The following is a 14779-nucleotide window of genomic DNA, read 5'->3' as shown; positions in this document are numbered from 1 at the left end:
TGACTGATAACTGGCAAAATTCTTGTCGATTGATTGTTCTGATTGTTGGTTTCAGATTTTGCCAAAGCGGCTTACTTACCAATGGTTTTCATATAAAGTAGGGAAATAGTTTGAAATAAAAAGCCTCTAAATATGGCGTCCAGTGTTGCAATATCCATAAAACGGTCATATCAATTATGCTGCTCTAAAACGAATCCTTAATTCCCTATAATGCTACCATTTCCTTGCTAATCCTATTGGGGGAGAGCATCCACACTGACATTGATAAGATGATGAATTTTTGATGCAAAAATCGGTTAACATCTACAGGGAAGGTTTGGAGAGTCTCGGTTTGTGGTTTGTACAATACTCCAGTCACCAGCCAGTCACTTTGACGCTTTCTCCGAGTATATTAGTCCCCAAGGTATCACAAAAAGACTTCCATCGTCCGGCTCCTGTAATGTTTACAAGGTCGCACACGTTTAAATCAGTATGCTGTACCCATAATCTCATTTCTGGGGCTTTGCAAGTTGAAAGACGCGATTGCATCAAAATCCCCTGCGAAACATTGCTAGGTCTTCTTATCTTACGAACATGATATTCAATCACATATTTAATCTCCGACAAGATAAACGACCGAATGGATAATCCGTGAGTTGAAAGTGAGTACTAGTATTTAGCTGTAATAGTCATGAATATTCCGGCTAACAAAATATGTATATTGATATTGCATATTTTAAAGATGTTCAATATGAATGTCCTATTACCAAATCGTTGGTTACAAATGACACGGCTTACTTACTGCTGGTATGCTATCATGACCGTAATCTCGGATGAATTGATTTTTATGTTTTAGAATTCTCCCTGTGCTTTCTGAAAGAAAATGAATTCGAAAATTACCAAGTCGCTCGTTGTTAAAACGGTAAGTATAATGTATTACAACTACAGTACTTTTATCATGTTTTATCATTTTCATAATGCTGCAGGCAAAGATGATATGAAACTGCCCTTATTTCTTCTCTTGCATTTATAAAGTGATAATTGGTTCTGTCCATGGTGAAACGCAGGTCCAGTGCGCATCTATGTGCTAATGAGTTTCAATAACGTGGCAGCCCTCACCCTCATGTTGCTGTTTCCCACCTGTGTTATTACATTTTGACGCAGTGCACACACAGGGGTATTATATACACCATGGAATTGGCTTGTTTTCAACGGATGGCGGGCTCCATATGGCCAACATGGCGCAACAATTCCGAATTAAATCTAGCGGAGAGAACATCAGAAGGCAGGGGACGTACACGTACACTTGATGATAAGTCCCTTGGTAACGACCCGTGGACCGACACGTGCACTTGTTCACGTCGAACGCAATTTTCGGCTCCACATATCTCCGGCATTGAAACCTTTCTACCTTTAAAATGCACACAGGGTTGCGACGTTGGCAACGCCCTACCAACCCTTACATATGTAGTGGCAACCAATACCCCCCCCCCCCCGGCGTGTTACGATGTAGATTATGTAATAACGGTATTTTATACATAGACAAGCTTTAAGATAAAACCATAAAGTACTTTGAACGGTGTTTGAAGGTTAATACTACTTAGTACACTGAGGGGGATATGTAGGCTGACTAAATCGCGCCCCTGGCGGCCAAGCCACTGATCGGCCACAGGGATGGACCTTACGCTAGAAATGTCTGTTTCTACGTAAACTTTAGGAACGTTAGGTTACAGCTATAGGTAGGGGTGGTCAAAATGTTTGTTCGTTTGTTAACACGTCAAGTGTTTCGTGCTTTAATTTTTAGCTATTTTGTAGTTTTTGTGTGTCATGGTGAACAGTTCTAACACCTTTACTTTTATTAATTCCTACACAGCAGTGAGTGCCATATAAAACTGTCCCTGGCATTTTTTCAGCCAGTCTCCTAGCTACGTTTTGGTCCAATTAATCCCCGAACTCCATGTTGAATTCAAACTTTCAGTGCGAATGGCAATCCCTCTTAGGGGTCGTGACCCAGCCATCCCTCTCGGAATGAGCAGTTTTATAGTTTTCGCGGGAAATGGTGGTATAATGGGCGGGGGAACGTCCGTAGAGATGAGTAGGTGATAACCGTATGCGTGGCACGTGCGATAACATTTACCGCTCGTAAAGATGGCGTCAGATGGTCATCCATGATTACTGGGAGGGTTATCAGGCTGTCAGGTTTGTAAATGCCGTCTTAGCGCCATCGTGCCGTACGATGTTCTAAAGATCAAAGAATTGACTCATCCTTCAAGGGTCAGGTACGCTTCGATTGGTCTTTAGAGTCACGTGCGCAGGGAGACGGCATCATACAATTCCAGGAAAGCCGGAAAAGCGTAGGCAATGACGAAAAGGTCACAATGAAATACTGGGATTGCATATTTATAGAGTAGGGAAAGTGATAAGTCTGTGCATTCGCCTACGCAGAGCCTCGCCCGCGGCCTGTACTTCGGGAGGCTCTGCCAAACCTTTCCACTTTTGTGGGTGTGGCATCTTATCGACGGTCAGCCAATCAGAGAATCACCTGAATATTTTCTTTAGGTAATCAAAGCCGATTCTCTGATTGGATGACGGCTGGTTAGAGGCCACGCCCACAAAAGTGGAGACCTCAGCCCTGTTACACTCAGCCTCCCAACGTATTCTGTGTAGGCCACGGGCAAGGCTCTGCATAGGAGAATGAGCACTCCACAAATCTCTTGAGGAACGTTTAGTTTCCTTAAGTGCCAATAGTCACGTAGCACACGACCGTAGATTTGATCTGAAGCCATGAGATTCGTTGCTCCTCGTTCCCATTAAATCCCCTTAACATCAACAGCGTTGTTTGTCGTTCCCAGGACTCGGATGGCAGTGAGAAGTCGGCTGGCGGGTTCGATCTCGGAGATTACGACAGGTGTGAGGAGGGAACCAAGAAGGACTGCCGGAAGAGCCCGAACTCCATCGTGGTTGTGCCTTCTTCCACGGCAGGAAATGATGTACGTTGTTATGTAGCGACAGGCTTTTGAAATATAATGATTGGTATTCTTACAAAGAATACACCTGAACTGAGTTACTCCGTTACAGTCTGTTTAGAATTTGATTTCTATGTATCATCATTCGCATTGCTATGAAATTTGTTTTATCAAAAAAATTCGGTACCATACAAAATGTTATCATATTGAGAAGATATTTCGTCAGGTAAAGGTTACCCTGAACAACTTCATCCCCTTGCCATACATAGCCATATGTCGTGAGTTTGAAATGAAAGGGCCGTTACTCTAAAGTTATGATAATCGTGGCGAGACATTAACCCCACCAGATCACAACATCAGATACTAAATTATTTGGAGACCAATCGTTATCTTCACATTTACCATGGGGCCGAGCCATGAAAGCGACAGAGAGATAAACGTTATGTGAGAAGGTCAGCCAGAACACGTCCATTATCAGCTACTAGTATGTAAAGGCATCCCAACGAAAGGCATGTAACATCTGTCGTACGACAGGGTTACGACCGCAAATTCAAGGCATTCTTGACACAGTCGTGGATGTGTCGTGCAAATTTTGGCATCTTGTGGCGGAAAAAGTTGTCCTAGTTCCTTGTCGACGGTGGTTTTTGTGAAAGCTTCGTTGAAAATCCTTCGACAAAAAATTGTAGAACGAATGTGACTGCGCCTTGATTACGTGTGTATGAGGTTAATGTGTTGCCAGACGCTACTGTACATGCGGGCGTCAGCTCGGATCGGCAGTTTTATGACACGGTTATCTGGGTCAGGAGTCGTGTTACAGTGGAGAGTGTCATAATCATTTCGTCTGGTTCATGTTTTCTCAGTCCGCAGTGGTAGCTTCACCAGCCTGTAAACTTGAATGCATGTCAAAGTATTTGATTTCCTAACAAAATCACAATAGAAGGGACGTATGTCTGTAGTGTAAAGGGACGATCAAATTGCAATCTACCTAAAGGAAGAAAAAAACACACGAAAGCTCTAAGAATTAAGACGAACTCCCAATAAGACATGCAGGCCTCAAGAAGGATTTCCGACAAGGCGAATGTACGGCAGTCAATATCGATTTTACTTCAGTCTCCGCGGAAGGCGCCAATGCAGGATGAGACGAACAACGCATCTGCCCCCGACCCCATCCGAACCAGCATACAGCTATAAATCTGTCTACTATTTATTACCTAGACCATCCACGTATCATCCCTATTAGATACGCCCACGTTAGAATATACCTTTATCGACCAGTTTGAGATGTCGTCCCACATCCTGGACAGTCGGTGCCCTTTTCAACGCCCCGGAGTAGTTAAACATGCACATGTCAAACGATTTTCACGTCAACGCGTCCAGAGTGCGTCTGAAAGGGGAGCGCCTCTCTTCTGGGAACCAGGTCACCTGTGCATCTAAATGACACTGTGTGTGTTGTCTTGTCTGAATACAGATTAAAGTAAATGAGCGAGGGAAAATATCTGACAGATAGGGTCATATCAACGAGATAGAAAACTGAAAAATGACAACCTGAAAATATTTTCTTCCTTGTGGGCAAAAATCGTCGTCAATAATTACACACCTATGTGGATACAATTCATAGACATATCGGAATTTTGTATTGATTTTTGGAGCCAATGGCTGGGATATCAATTTTGCACAGTGGAAGGTGGCTAGATATTTCATGCGTACCATGAATGTATTTATGTCGTTGAGATGACAAAATGAACGATACAAACGATCGCTCAAGTGGAACGTGGAAGTAGAAAATTAACTTCATTTTCTTATTTCGCATTTAAATCACCTCTCCTAAAATATTAGCCTGTGTTCACACAAGCTCTCGGCCGGAGGTTACTGACCCCCACCCTAAGGGGGATGGCGGTCACAGGACCGACTGGCCACTAGGAGCGCGATTCGTCAGGCTACTCAAAATATGAATGGTAAAATAATTCGCGATGTAGTTATAAATTTGCATAATGGCATCAAACACTGTCTTGAAGAAAAATTCGGACGCCCTTTAAGCCCCTCTTAATATCCCATCTTATCTATAATCATATCTCATGACGTTATTTTCCAGGTGCTGAAGATGCTATTCTTCGCTGACAGTAAAGAAGAGAGAGACGCCTGGATAAAGGCCATCAACTCCGCCATAGAGAAGGCGAAGCACCCTATTGTTATCGACTCCGAGGTAGGGACGTATTCACAACCCTATAGATAAGCATCGTCACTTCATCCTCTACTGCCTGGCCCGTCACTTGTGTTTACACAACCTTTCCACTAGAGGCTGCGACCGCTGAGTTACCCAAAATTTGACAGATCGCTCGACGAATTTGATTTAAAATAACGACGTTTTAAACATTTCTCGAGTTTTTGGTTTTGTTGATACTTCAACATCGTGCATCATATTCCAAATTGACTTGAAAAATCAAGGATTTATCTAATTTTAGTGGCTCAGCGATCGCCGTCTCGTGGAAATGGGGCCTTAGCAAAACGCAATAGCAAACAACGGCCCTGTGTGACATGTTGTCCTTGAATCCATATTAGCTATAGATTACAATTAGCACAACCGGTATCCCACCGCTACCAAGAATGCTACTAACGTTGCGACTTTTGTAGTCTCATGTTGATATAACACTGTACACATACAGGTAGGACTCGCTTATAACCATGCTCATACCATACAATGATTTTTTTGTGCCAGTCACAAAAATAGACAATCCCACCGCACCATGTACCATCTAAGCTGACCAGGTCACACATTACGTTCTGTCCACAGTACGAGGACGACGGCACCCCGACCAGGCCACTAGAACACGTCACCAAAGAACGGCCAAAGCCCAGGGGACGGCGGCCTCCCACCAGACAAGCACTCAGGGTAAACATGTTTTTACTACTTTCTCTCCTGTTCTTTCTAGAAATCGGAAACTTTCCAACAAGACATGGGATCGGCAGTTGTGCCAGGGGGCGACCAAGACTCCGCTGGCTCTGTCACCGGAAACAGGAAGTCACGTCATGTGCGTATCGCGAGTCTGTCAGTTGTCTTGTGACTGTCGTGAAAGATCGTAGTGTTGGAAAGTTGATACATGAAGCATGTGCATGAAACCAACGTATAAATACATTTTGGGGGTACCCGTGACAGCCGTACCTACTTTATACTACATCAGCCTTCAATTTTCGTTTTACCACTTTGCCTCTTGACAAAGGATTAAGTAAATAGTACAAAGGTAACGCAGTCACAATGATCACCTGCAGTTAACAGTGCTATTATTTTGCCCATGTGCAGGAAGAAGCCAAATGCGTGAATTCGCCCAGTCATGATCCACGGTTCCGCATGCTGACTGTGGGCATGAGGGGATTCGAAAGAAACAAGGAAGGTACGCGAATGAATACACTTTATAGCCATACGATCTCCTACGAAATTGAAATATCATTTACACACATAGAGGCCGGCTAGCATTTTACGACATAACGAACAAAATCAAACAGGGTTTGCATGGAAAACGTAACCCTGCAATGCAACATATTCTAAGTACGATATGTTTCGTTTCATCAGCCTCTTGATAATTATTAACTCATAACTTGACATGATTCCTCAAAACTTTCTAATCAAATTGTGACACTGTGCTGACAAGTCCACATGTAAAATGTCATAAGTAACCAGCAGACAAGTTACAAGGCATGCACCGGCACCAGATTTGACCATTTCTATTGGTTACAGAGACGGAAAGCGAGGGGGAGTGCTCCGTGCTCTCCACAGAGTCGCCCCGCCCGTCTGAAATCAAACGCCAGGTGCGCCAGCAGACCTCTCCGCTGGTAGACCACAGCTACACCAGTAAGACCAGCCGGTCAGCTTCTCCGGCCTCCCTACCTTCCACCCCTGCCTCGCCAGCTAGCACAAGGTGAGGTTTCGAACCTGCTTTTGGACGTTTAAGCTGGTCTGGTGAGCCAGTAAGCAACTCCGTTGTCAAGACTTATCAACAATTAATGCATGTCTCAAGAAGCGTTGTCTGTCTCCGGTCATGTCGTTGTGCACTCAAAGTAGTCATTGTGCATCCTCTCATGCCACGCCCGCCGAATGTATATGCCAATCAGCAGCCCTGGCGTACCGGTCTGCGATCTGTCCTTCTCGCTGCGTTAGCGCTGGTCCGCTGTCAGCCGATCGGATACTCCTGTTGTTGGAGGAAAAGTTACAAGCCAATCACATTGCCTATCAACCAAAGTCGACGACGTGATTGGTTGGTGCTGACCAGCGTTAGTGAAAAGAACGAATCGCAGGCCGCTACGCCAGGACTTGATATACATAACGGCAGCCTGGCACGAGAGGATGTCATTGTCATGTCTCTTACATTTACATTCCCATTATGTATATTCCTCCATGTCGCCTTCAGCAACATTGTCCCTGCTGGCAGGAGGAAATACAAGTTATGAGCTAGGACAGAGGTGTAACCCCGACAGTTGCAAGTACGGGTCTTTGGCACGATGTCCTAGCTATTAGGGGCACCTGTGTGTGTGGTTGTGTGGCACTTCAACGCACGAAGGCTTTTGTTTCCAGCACGTAACATAACAGCAAAACAAGTCATCTTCACTTTAACATCTATCAAAAATATTCGGAATGACTCTTCTATCAATCTCCAAAAGCACCATTCTGTTCCTGCAAGTCCTCTCCTTTTCTCTCTTGAAATGAGAACCCCTTTCCGCGCTATCCGATCTATCTCTTCTGTTTGCACCAGCGAAATAGAAAATGAGTATCAGCATTAGAAACAAAAGTGTCTAGCATGCAGTATTGCCTCTAACGTTTTCAATGTCCTGATTGTTTAGGAGCGAGTCACAGACACCAGACGACAGCAAATCCGACAAAGGCGTCCAGACTACCCGTGATATCGGCGTCCAGACCAGAGAGACCAGGATGCGTGAAGACTGCAGGAGCAGGAGTAGCGAGAGCGGCGCCGGGGACAGAGTAACCAACAACCACGTCTGTAACAGCACGGAGAGTGTGGACTCCTTGTCGGCAACAGGCACGGACTCGGACGGGGATGTGGTGGTGGGGAGAATACGTGAACCCAGACGGGGAAGTCACGGCTCAGGCCGCATGAGAGATGCTTCGCCGAGCATCAGGAACGGCTCACCAGGCAGCAGCCCCACAAGGACTGTGTCCGAGATTAGCAAATCGATGAAAGCAGCTAAAGAGTTGCTGCAGAACGCGGAAAAGGCGAACGAGGCCGCAGGACACGCGATGAAGGAGGCGTCTAAGATGAGAAGAGAGGTTCAGATGTTTGCCGAGGAAACAAAAAAGGTTCGCGAGGAGTTGGAGAAGACCACAGAATCTGCTGACTCCTCGAAAGGATCACCACTAGGGTCGCCTCAGAAATCGGTAGACCCCGCTGACTTGCAGAAGAAGATGGAGGAGAAATATGACGAACTAAGTAAGATAACCGAGGAAGCAAAGACAATGCGGGACAGGGCAAAGGACGCCCTAGTGGCGGCTGAATGCGCTAAGGAGACCTTGGACAATGCAGAAAAGGCTCGCCAGGAGTACACAAAGCTCAGCCAGGAATGCAAGGAACTGATCGCAAAAATGACTATTGCTGAGGCGAAAAAAGATAAAGACCCGAAAGAAAAATCCCCCGAGAAGAAGAAAAAGTAGTAAAAACACTCCATTCCATCCGTTTTTTTACGAAGTTAGAAAAAGCTCAGCGCTGCAGTGTAAAGTAGTAATGGACTTCTCTTACGTGTATGTACGCAACATCAAGAAAGCTTCAAGTTAGTTTTAACCTCTTGTTGCTGAATATTTTTGGACGCCACCAATCACCACTGGCCGTGGGGACTGAAGATAGGCCGCTTTTAATACTTGTATTGTACATTGGTCCTGATGTCACTAATCAAAGGCGCCCCTGCTTGAGCCACCACGGCTTCAGTACCAACCATGTTTCGGTACTGCTCTCTTTTTTGCTGCGGTATATCTCACAACAAACTGAAAATACAGAAAGAACTTAACGGCTGGGAACATGCATAGAAATGCCTTGGACGCTATGGTCACAGATTCAGCGTCGACAAAACCTTTGGTTCCCATTGACATCTTAGACGGTTCAATAAATAATGGGTAAATTTGTCCAGGGTAGCATCAGCTGTGTCACCAGCATTGTACCTAGCGAAAGTATTTCTCTACACACATAGCTGTCAGTGAACCAACATTAGATTTGAGAAATAAACCCGCACAATGCTTATTTCTCTTGTAAACTGATTTAGTAAACCCAGACCTTTCAAAGAGCAGCAAATTCACTTTTTATTACAAGAAACGCCATTTTGAGCAATCCTCTTTACATCCCTGTAGATAGTTTGATATATTTACTAGATGGTCCTTGCTCAAGCAAGTATTATCAACAATGCCTCGACTCAGGCGAGCGAATTTCATGGGTGCTTTATAATTTCATACTTTAACGCTAAGATATGCAAAAGTAAGCCACAAAAGACGTAATTAAGTATGTTATTGGGTGGTATGTCAGAAATTGCATAAGAATGCATAAACTTGTATATGTTAAAAGTCAGATTGGAGATGAAACTTGTAGTGATACAACTGGTGTATTGTGTGCATTCTTGGTGCGTGTCCCCCTTTGTAGTCAAAGAAAATTATACTGAATAGAACTACTTTCCTACCAACCTGCAGGCATATTCAATGTTTGTAGCAGTAAACCCTGGGGAAAAATCAACAGCAATTCAACAGGGACCACCAAGACAATATTACAGCCACAAATTGGACAGTGTCAGTATTGCATTCTCTGCCTTGAAACAAGATTGTGTGAGACTAATAATACAGTACATGATATTTGCTTGGCTTTGAATTTTGTTGCATATCTAAGGTCACTCTCTATAAGGTAAAACAACAGAAGATATGTCTACTGACATTCTACGTCATCATTGACATGAAATGTGTGTCATTGGAGCATTCAACTTCCTGTTGATTTTATGTATCCATCCTTGGCGACCCCTCATGGGTGTAGGTACATCTTACTGTATTATGATCACTGAGAATATTTCAAAACTTGCATCAATGCATTCCCTGCGGAAATCAATTTTGTGGCAACCTTTTTTATCATTCCTTTGTGGAGGGTTTCAAGCTTGAAATGTGGAACCTATGCTTACTACCCTCCTGAAACTATTGTAGTCTCTTTCTTCTCTAATGAAGCCTTACAACTTGCACAAAATATGTTGTTATTTGAAAATAAAGACATCAGCTTGCATGTTGTCGATCTTTTGTCTTGTGTCTATTTTTCTTACAGCCTGTGTTAACAAATATTCCTTAAATACACAAAATCTGACTGCATTGAGTCTAAAACAGGTAACACCAGTCAGGCAAGTCACTGAGAATACCACATCCTTAAATCCATTAAAATTGCAGTTGGTAATTCTAGCGGTTGGGGGAAAAGGTCGTAGTGCACTGCATTTACAATGTAATTTTAACGGTGGGAACAAACATCACTGTCTCAAATGTTAGTGATCAAATATTAGCGATGATGACATTTTAGCGGTTGGTTGACTGGTGACACTTAAATTAGCTGAAATTAAGTTACAATTAACAAAACAAGAATTACACTACACAAAATAAATCTGCTTTATTGCATATCATGTGAGATGTCTTGTACACTTCTGTGAGGGACACCCGGTTGTGACGGAGTATTACAGCTTGCATTCAACACTGGTTGAACTCTAACAACCTCTGCACTGTTCCCATCAAACCAGCACGTCACATGTACGTTATCAACGCTGAAGAAGTACAGGCGGTCCTGACACTTCTTCCTGAAGTAGGGAGACCTTGGGTCAGCACTAAGGATGTCACTGATGGCTTTCTTGGCTTCTTCACTGTCCTTGAATGTGGTTAGAGTGAAGGAATCTGGGCCAGGTCCTAAGAGATAACAAGAAAGTCATTCTAGTCAAAGTCCATTATGAATAGACAAGCCTGACATACAGCAACAGCATATGGAACATAATTAAAGATCACTGAGTTCATGATCTCTTATTACATTCCAATTGTACATTCATTTCACCTTATCCAAATCATCTTTTGCTATTACAAACATCATCTAGACAGTACTGTTGAGAAGAACTCATCGGAGGTCTTGACCAAGCACCTCCTGTCTTGATATATTTGATGATAACATCACTTCACCAACAACCAAGCAATTTGGCTGAAAGCTTCCTCTACTTGCTGGTTAAAGATCTATGCAAAGCACAAAGTATTATCCAAGGAAACCAGGCGACTTTCCTGTAACGAGAATGGTATAAGATAGTGTCCCCTTTTTGCTCAACACATGAAGTGCAAGAGGGTAAGTGATTGACTTGGCCAACGTTTAACACCAAAATCAATTCAAGTCCTTCCCACACTACATGGTATATAGGTTGGCACCAATCTACGTATACATTTCCTTCGTCCTTTGGCCGCACAGCTGTAACTGTACATCGTCATCATAACCAATGATTCATTCTGTGAAATCCCATCGAATAGATTTAAAAAATGACGTTCGCTCACCTTTAGAACGGAATTTCTGAAGCGTTGCTTCAGCATTTGGGGTAAAGCTCACTGTCAGTTTTTGAACAGGAGGTGATGTGACCCAACTGGCAACAGTGACCTGTTCTGATGTGGAAACAGCTCCACTCATGCTGTTCTCTTTGTACCAGTTTTCACTGGTGTGGGCTGTTTCATCCGGCCTGCTTTTTTCCTTTGAATCGTCATCAGTTGAGTTGTCTTTCAAATGTTGTCTTTTCTGATGTGGTTCTGGGAATCTTTTTGAGTCTGTGTCCTTTGCAGAGATACCTTTCTCTGTTGCATTTTCTCTACCACGTCTCTCCTCAGCAGATGAAGATGTTGAATCAGCTGACACCCCATCATAGACAGGGATGTATGGCTTGATGTCCAGAATGGGCGTTCCATCTAGTATGTCTATGCCTGACAAATGTAATGTGTCACCTGCATATGAAAAAACAAAACAAACATGACTTTTTTTACTTCAACAAGCTGTCAGGATTAGGTACATTTGTTGTATATCAAATTGTAAAACAAATTGATTTCGAGCAAAATGACATGGTCAAAGAGAAAGAATAGGAAATGTACCTTCTACTTTGTCCAGTTTTGCCAATGTTAGACCAATTGGGTTTGGTCTGTGTGGACTTCTTGTTGCAAACACACCTACTTTGACTCCATCCAGCCTAGGAGGCTTTACCTTTGCCTTTACTGCTTCTCCTTCATTCATGTGGAAAACAAATACAACCCTGAAAAAAGAAAAATGGGGTGTTAAAATGAAAAGTTCCATTTATGTAACTATTGCTATAATCCTAAGAAACATTTCTTGTGAGTGATGATTATATTTGTGGAATCAATGAATATCTAGCCTATTGAATGAGAAATACCTCAAGAACAACATACAGTAACTTCAACTAGCACAAGCCATGTGTATGATCTTTTCCTTACCATAGGTGTGAAAACTTTTCAATCCCGTCCAGTGAGTGCTTTGGGTTATTGAATATGCTTCTGGAGATGGTGAGTTTGGCCTTGGAGAGGTCACAAACTGTGGGCTGTCTCGGAGTGCCAGCCTTCTGCTTGAAGCAAGACTCCAGATATCCAATCGGAGTACTCGTAATTGTGTCTTCTGTAAGGAAAAATAGAGCGACACTTGGAAACTTGAGTGAAGGAGCCTTTTATAAATACAACACATTGTTATAGTTAAATCAGTCACAAAAGAAGAATCAATAGAAAATAAAGGACATAGAAAAATTACCTGGCATATTGGGTCTGCCAATACCGGTAGCAGTATCTTGAAAATGCCTGGGTTCCTGGGAAGAGGTTTTCTGACGGACCATTTCTTGAATTTTTAAAACTTCTTTCTTCTGTACACGCTTCAGAGTCTCTATCTGTTGCCTGTAGGGATAAATTTTACACTGAAGACTTGAAAGTTCCAACCACTATTTTGATTCTGATCCACAGCTTTCCACACCTTAGCATGCTTTTTTTTACAGTTGCACTGTATCATTCATACCCCACTCGAGGCAACACCAATTTCATTTCTCTTGCTCTCAGATTTTCTGAAGAAATTAATGGAGAAGGCAAGAAAAATAAGGATAAAAAAGAAACTGGCATCCTGTGATAGACTTGAATGCTACCACAGGAGCCACACAAAGTTGAAGCATACTAGTACCAGATGTAGGTTAACATTTCAGTGATTTTCAGCTTTTAATGCATTGTATGTATCTGCAGATTTGAGGGCAAAGTATATGATTATTATGTACCATCTTAGCTTTTAAAAGTATTCACAAATGTAGTACATGTCCTCAAAAATTACAATTCACTTAGTTGATGTATTTAAAGTATGATTAGAATATGCTTCTCAAGCTCTCCATATCCACATTTGTGCATATCATATTCATAAAGTACTGTCAGTTTTATGTACATTGTTCAGACGATCGACCCTATATATACTAGTAGCATTCAAAACACAATTGAGACTTACAGCTTCCATGCCAGGGATACATTCAAAATAAACAGAAGTCACTTGACAACAATTACTCACTCCACTTGGGACTTGGGTGAAAATGAGTAGTTGTATATATATATAGCCTTGGTTGGGCTATCTCTCCTTTGGGATGTAAAGCTTAACCTCCTGTGTTTGAGAAGAGCCACACCTTCAAGCTTCAGCATAGTATTAAAGAACCTACCACATTTAATTTATCCATATCATATCATAATCGTAGGAGTCCATCACATGCAAGTGAATCAAACCTTACAGTCTGGTTTTATGCAGTTTGTACAAGGACCTCCTTGGTTTGTAAGATTGGTTTGTAATTAACATACAAATCTGGTGTGTTCAGCAGTTCACTGGTTAGGCTATACAAATAAACAAACAAGGCTGTGAAACATGATTTACACAAATTACAGCTTTGAGTTGACTTCAATCAATCAGATCCTTCTCTATAAAGTCTCCTGTTCACAATTGATAGATGAATGTCTTCCAGAGGGGGGATAGCAGAGGGTGGAAGATCCCTCTGCCGCCGTTCCTTGGCGAACTCGTCCGTTACTGTGTGTACGGAGTCCAGTGGAGCTGTGACGGTGAAGTTCAGCCCGACATAAAACACCAGGATGAAGAGTACAGCGATGCTGATGTAGACCGGAGCGGCCAGAGCCCAGTACTTCTGCGGCCAGTAGGTCAGTCCTGCCGCGTGTAACCACGGCTCGGGGACATAGGCCCACACAACGTACAGACCAAGGCCTAGGAACGATGCCAAGTACAGCACGAATCCATATATGGCTCTCTCTGGGGATGGCGACGGAGAGGAAGGCATGTCCTTTGAGTTAGAATTCGAAGTAACGGAGTTGTGTGTGAAGTCAGACGCGAAAAATTATTTCTCTGTCAGTCTGTGAGACGTGGAGCAACGGAATGAATCTCCGATGGCCCTTCCTTATCAAGGCGCTGGCTAATTGTGCAGGCCCATTTGAATAGAATATCCCCAAGTCCTGCTGCTGACAGTATGAAAGTTTAACGCAAAGATCACCTCATATTTTTCAGCTCCTTTCTTGCCTGGGAAACTTCTTTCTGCAACTGTTTGGCGGCCATGCTTGTAACCCTTGACCCGGATGTACATCGATGTAGTTGTAATGACGGCAAAAGCACGCTATTAGAAAATAAATATTTACTCTACAAAAGCAAGAGAACAACAGTTGACCTAAATGGATGGATCACATTTATAAAATCTATAGAAAAATAATATTTATACCCTTGTCATTCCTTATATGGAGTATTATTGCACACAACGCGACTTCTAATATCCATTTA

At 42.9% G+C, this 14779-nt stretch overlaps 2 protein-coding genes across 6 annotated transcripts in view; one reads left to right on the top strand and one right to left on the bottom strand.

The window, feature by feature from the left end:
- The window catches only part of LOC136428279 (pleckstrin homology domain-containing family O member 1-like), a 29676-nt gene extending 19471 nt beyond the window's left edge, over positions 1–10205 (top strand). For 4 of the 5 annotated variants that reach the window (XM_066417670.1, XM_066417672.1, XM_066417671.1 and 1 more), the window contains 6 exons: positions 2832–2969; positions 5038–5148; positions 5876–5974; positions 6244–6334; positions 6679–6859; positions 7779–10205. In XM_066417670.1, the coding sequence (XP_066273767.1) occupies positions 2832–2969; positions 5038–5148; positions 5876–5974; positions 6244–6334; positions 6679–6859; positions 7779–8604 (1446 nt within the window). In that variant the 3' untranslated portion in view covers positions 8605–10205. Of the gene's footprint in view, positions 1–2831; positions 2970–5037; positions 5149–5736; positions 5836–5875; positions 5975–6243; positions 6335–6678; positions 6860–7778 lie in introns of all 5 variants that reach the window. The other variant, XM_066417673.1, reaches the window with a different exon arrangement.
- Positions 9219–14618, bottom strand: LOC136428282 (tRNA (adenine(37)-N6)-methyltransferase-like). The gene is made up of 6 exons (XM_066417676.1): positions 14499–14618; positions 12731–12870; positions 12424–12601; positions 12067–12224; positions 11485–11922; positions 9219–10860 (listed from the first exon to the last, which is right to left on the bottom strand). The coding sequence occupies exons 1-6, from the start codon at positions 14558–14560 to the stop codon at positions 10571–10573; spliced, it is 1266 nt and encodes a 421-aa protein (XP_066273773.1). The 5' UTR covers positions 14561–14618; the 3' UTR covers positions 9219–10570.
- Positions 14619–14779: the final 161 nt, after the last annotated feature.

The sequence above is a fragment of the Branchiostoma lanceolatum genome, chromosome 2, assembly GCF_035083965.1.
Source record: "Branchiostoma lanceolatum isolate klBraLanc5 chromosome 2, klBraLanc5.hap2, whole genome shotgun sequence".
NCBI lineage: Eukaryota > Metazoa > Chordata > Leptocardii > Amphioxiformes > Branchiostomatidae > Branchiostoma > Branchiostoma lanceolatum.
This window is presented reverse-complemented; position numbering and strand designations above follow the sequence as displayed.